The sequence below is a fragment of the Cebus imitator genome, unplaced genomic scaffold (genome assembly GCF_001604975.1).
Source record: "Cebus imitator isolate Cc_AM_T3 unplaced genomic scaffold, Cebus_imitator-1.0 Scaffold363, whole genome shotgun sequence".
Lineage (NCBI taxonomy): Eukaryota > Metazoa > Chordata > Mammalia > Primates > Cebidae > Cebus > Cebus imitator.
Window position 1 is genome coordinate 174360 of NW_016107678.1, and position 4774 is coordinate 179133.

The window sequence follows — 4774 nt, forward strand, 5'->3', positions numbered from 1 at the left end:
AAGAGTTCAACAAACGTATTGGCCATATAAAACTGAAATAAAAAGCAATTATGATTCCAAATGTTAAAAAAGTTCTACTTCTATATGATTCTCCTCTAAGATGACAGCAATGATATAAGTTCAACTATGTAAGAAAAAAGTTTTAAAAATTGGATTTATGGCCACTTATATTCCAACAATTTGTGTTGATAATGCAACAAAACTTTTAAAATCTCTTTCATTACCATTTAGCATCAATTACATGGAAATCTTTCACAATTTCAGTATCTTTTAAGAGACAAACAATTAATGGTCCATTTTACAGAATAACAGAGCTAAACTACATTGAATGAAATAAGATACAGTTACATACGAATAAGGATGGCACTACCAACTGAAACTGGCTGATTTTAGTATAGAAATATGACTCACAAAATTTCATGTACATTTAAGACTAACCATTAAGTTGAATTGATAATTATGTTTAGAGATCAATTATAAAATTCTAATTAAAATACTTTTGAAAATCTTTTCAGTATGAGATTCTCATGTATTCTACTTTGTTGTGCCTCTAACATGTGGTAAATTGCTACGAAACTGAGTTATTTTTAAGAGTTTCTATCTCTGCTGAGTTCAAAAGAATGCCTACTCTCCATAAATAAAAAGCAAATAAAGGAAATGCATCAGAAAGTTGGATAATAATTTCATCATGCTTCTGAAGGAATTTCTTGATTTCTTTGTCATCATGACCTATACTGGAATTGTTGCCTTCTTTGGTTTCCTTTTGAAGAAGCTGCTCCAGAACCCAGAAAAGGTAGAAAATGCTTTCATAGCGTGTGACATCATAACTGGCTTGTTCCTACAAATAAACAACAAACTCCTTTAAAAATAATTGGTTATAAATTACCTAAGAAAAAATTCATATAAAGATACCATATTTTGAGGCAAAAGAAAAATATTTCATATATTTAACACCTTCTGTCAAGGAAGGGAACATTTTTTAAAAATTTACTTTTTTGAAAGGCTTTACAGTCATGGTGAATGACTTTTCTTTCTTGATGGCTCATGAAGCTCTAAGTCCTTTCTCTGCATTCTTGCAGAGAATACTAAAATGAATCTAAGAATATTTGGCAAGGAGTCTTATCAATGACTTGGCAAGGAGTCATACCAATGTAGAGTGGTAAATTCAATCTTATTGCTAAAACTTTTAAATTCATGGTACTTATTTTGATATTATTAAACAATCCTAGAGTAGGCAGAGTAATCATCTGTAGGTGACCAGATGTTATATCATCCTGAATCTAACTGATACAACTCAGCGAGTGGTAACATTAAATCATATACATAGTCATGAGAAGACATGTAGATGCACCTTGTAGAACTTTTAATTTGGCATAGATGCTTGAATGTGAGATAAGTCAAAAAAAGGCCTAAAAATGAGACAATAGCAAGCATAAGATGAGAGAATGGCAGAATCAGTGTAAGAAAAAAAAAACTGGCTTTATCATTAGCTAATTAATTAAGAAATGTGTCAGAGGCCCTATGAGGTGAGCAGATTGCTTATCACTATTTTATAGGCAAGGAAATGGAGCCTCTGAAAATTAGACTAATTAAAACTCAAATCCCCAGATCCTAACTAGGGACTTTTTGTTTCTCATACATTTTGTTCAAGTTCATTAAGAAAGTATTAACATTGGGGAAAAAAAAAAAACACTGTTGGAAACATTTATGGAATCTATTCACTGTATTAATGCAAAAATGAAAGAACACTGTTTTAGAGCTGGGACAAATATATTCTTCAATAAGGTGTTCCAATAAGCAGAGTAAGATATATACAGGCATGCCTCATTTTAGAGTGCTTTACATTATTGCACTTCTCAGATATTGCAATTTTTTCAAATTGAAGGTTGGTGGCAATGCTGCATCAAACTAGTCTATCAGAGTCATTTTTCCAATAGCATGTGCTCACTTTGTATCTGTGTCACATATTGGTAATTATCACAGTATTTCAAACTTTTCATTATTACTTTATCTGCTACAGTGATCTGTGATCAGTTACCTTTGATGTTACTACTTTAATTGTCTGGAAATACCACAAACCATGCCCATATCATATGGTGAACTTAACTAACAAGTGTGTGTGTTCTGACTGCTTTGCCAATTGGCTATTACCCATCTCCCCTACTCTCCTTAGGCCTTCTATTCTCTGAGATGAGAAAATATTGAAATCAGGCCAATTAATAACCTACAAGTGGCCTCTAAGTGTTCAAGTGAAAGAAAGATTTCCCTGTCTCCCATTTTAAATCAAAAGCTAGGAATGACTAAGCTTAGTAAAGAAGGCATGTCGAAAGCTGAGACAGGCCAAACTCTAAGACTTGTGTCAAAGTTGACCAAGATGTAAATTTTAAAAAAAAGAGTTATTAATTAAAAGTACTCTTCCAGTGAACACACATATAAGAAGGGTAAACAGCCCTACTGGTAATATAGAGAAAATTTTAGTGGTCTGGATACAAGATCAAACCAATCACAACATTCACTGAAGCCAATGCCTGAACCAGAGAAAAACGGCCTAACTCTTCAATTTTATGAAGGCTGAGCAAGGTGAGGAAGCTGCAGAAGAAAACTGTGAAGATAGCAGAGGCTGGTTCATAAGGCTTAGAGAAGGAGCCACCCTTATAACATGAAAGTATAAGGTGAACCAACAAATGCTGATATAGAAGCTGCAGAAAGTTATCAAGAAGTTATAGGAAGATATAGGAAGATTTATTAATGAAGGTGACTACACTAAACAACAATTTTTCAGTGTAGATGAAACAGCCTTCTATTGAAAGAAGATGCCATCTAGGAATTTTGTAGCTACGGGGAGATACAAATGCTTAGCTGACTACTATTAAAGATTAATGCAGTTGGTGGCTTGAAGTTGAAGCCAGTGTACATTTACCATTCCAAAAATTATGCCATGTATGTACCTATGCAATAATCTTGTATGTTCTTTACATGTACCCCAAAACCTAAAATGCAATAAAATATATATTTTTAAAAATTACAGAACCCTTAAGTATTATGCTAAATCTACTCTGACTGCAATCTATCAATAAAACCACAGGCATGGATGAAAGCATTGTTTACTGAATATTTTAAGCCTAATATTGAGACTTACTGCTCAGAAAAAAAGATTCCTTTCAAAAGATTACTGCTCATTGACAATACACCTGATAATCCAAGAGCTCTAATGGATATATATATATATATATATATATATATATATATAATGCTTTAATGTCTGCAAACATGCCTCTTATGGAGCCCACGGATCAAGGAGTAATTTTTATTTGCAAGTCTTATTATTTAAGAAACTTATAAGGTTATAGCTAACATTGATACTGATTCCTCTGATGAGTATGGGCAAAGTAAATTGGAAACCTTCTGGAAGGGATTCATCATTCTACATGTCATTAAGAAGATGTGTAATTCATGAAAGGAGTACAAGACATCAGTATTAACAGGAGTTTGGAAGACTTTGACTCTAACCCTTATTGTATGACTTTGATGGCTTCAACACTTCAGTGGAGGAAGTCATTGCAGATGTGGTGAAAATGGCAAGTAGAACAGAATTAGAGGTGGAACCTGAAAATGTGACAGAATTGCTGCAATCTCATAATAAAACTTGAATGGATACATACTGGTTTCTTATGGATAAGCAAAGAAAGTGAGTTCTTGATATGGAATCTTCTTTTTGTTAGTATTCTATAAATATTGTTGAAATGACAATAAGGTTAGAATACAATGTAAAATTAGTAGTTAAAGCCATGGAGGAAATACAAAACAATACTAATACTGCTTACAGCTTGAGAAATAATATGAGGAAGGAGGATCCAAGATGGCCGATAAGGAACAGCTCAGGATTGCAGCTCCCAGTGAAAGCGCAGAGGGTGAGTGGATGCCGCATTTTTATTGCCCACAGACTAGGAAATTCCCGGGCAGAGGAGCTCCACGGTCGCCAGCGCGGCTGTGCCGGCCGGTGCCGCTGCTTTGCCCCTTGCGGCTGCTTTGTCGGGGCCCCGGAGCAGCGGTTCGCTGTACAAAATACACCGGTCTGGGTGCCCTTTTGGTTGGTGATTGGAGCCACGGGAAGTCGCCTATTCGCCGGTTCAAAAAGGGGACTGAGGAGAGAACCAGGACAGTAGATTCCAGGGCAAACAAACAAACAAAAAAAAAGCACCACAAACCTCAGTGCCACTGTTTAAGCCAGCGCAGTGAGTGGCCGCAAGGGAAAACAAACAGACTCCAGGGCCTCTTCAACAGGCGACTGGAACATGAACTTAAAAAAGGCTCTGAGGCAGGGAGCCAGGCAATCAGGCTCGGCTGGTCCCACCCCTTCAAAAGAACAGCAACCAGAAACTCTGGATTGAGAGTTTCACAGCAAGCGCAGCTGAACCCGGGACGGTCCAGCTCTGTGGGGGAGAGGCGTCCGCCATTACCCAGACAGCCCGCCACGACAGTTAGTCGGCCAATGCTGAGGCAGCCCGCCGTTGCCAAGGCAACCTGCCATTGCCAAGGCAACCCGCCATTGCTGTGGCAGCCCGCCACTGCTGTGGCAGCCCGCCATTGCCAAGGCAACCCGCCATTGCTGAGGCAGCCCGCCATTGCCAAGGCAACCCGCTACAGCAGAGAGACTCTGCCTCAACAGAGGCGGGCCACCATCGCCAAAGCAGTTCTAACTACACCCATATAAACAGGACTGCAGGGAAGTTCACTCGGCAGCTGGGCAGAGCCCACAGCAGCTCAGCAAAGC

The 4774-nt window shown here is 37.7% G+C and overlaps 1 protein-coding gene across 1 annotated transcript in view; it reads right to left on the reverse strand.

The window, feature by feature from the left end:
- Positions 1-568: 568 nt before the first annotated feature.
- MEI4 (meiotic double-stranded break formation protein 4) overlaps positions 569-4774 on the reverse strand; it is a 199485-nt gene continuing 195279 nt past the window's right edge. The window contains exon 4 of the mRNA XM_017506836.2: positions 569-838. Coding sequence (XP_017362325.1) covers positions 569-838 — 270 coding nt within the window. The remainder of the gene's footprint in view (positions 839-4774) is intronic.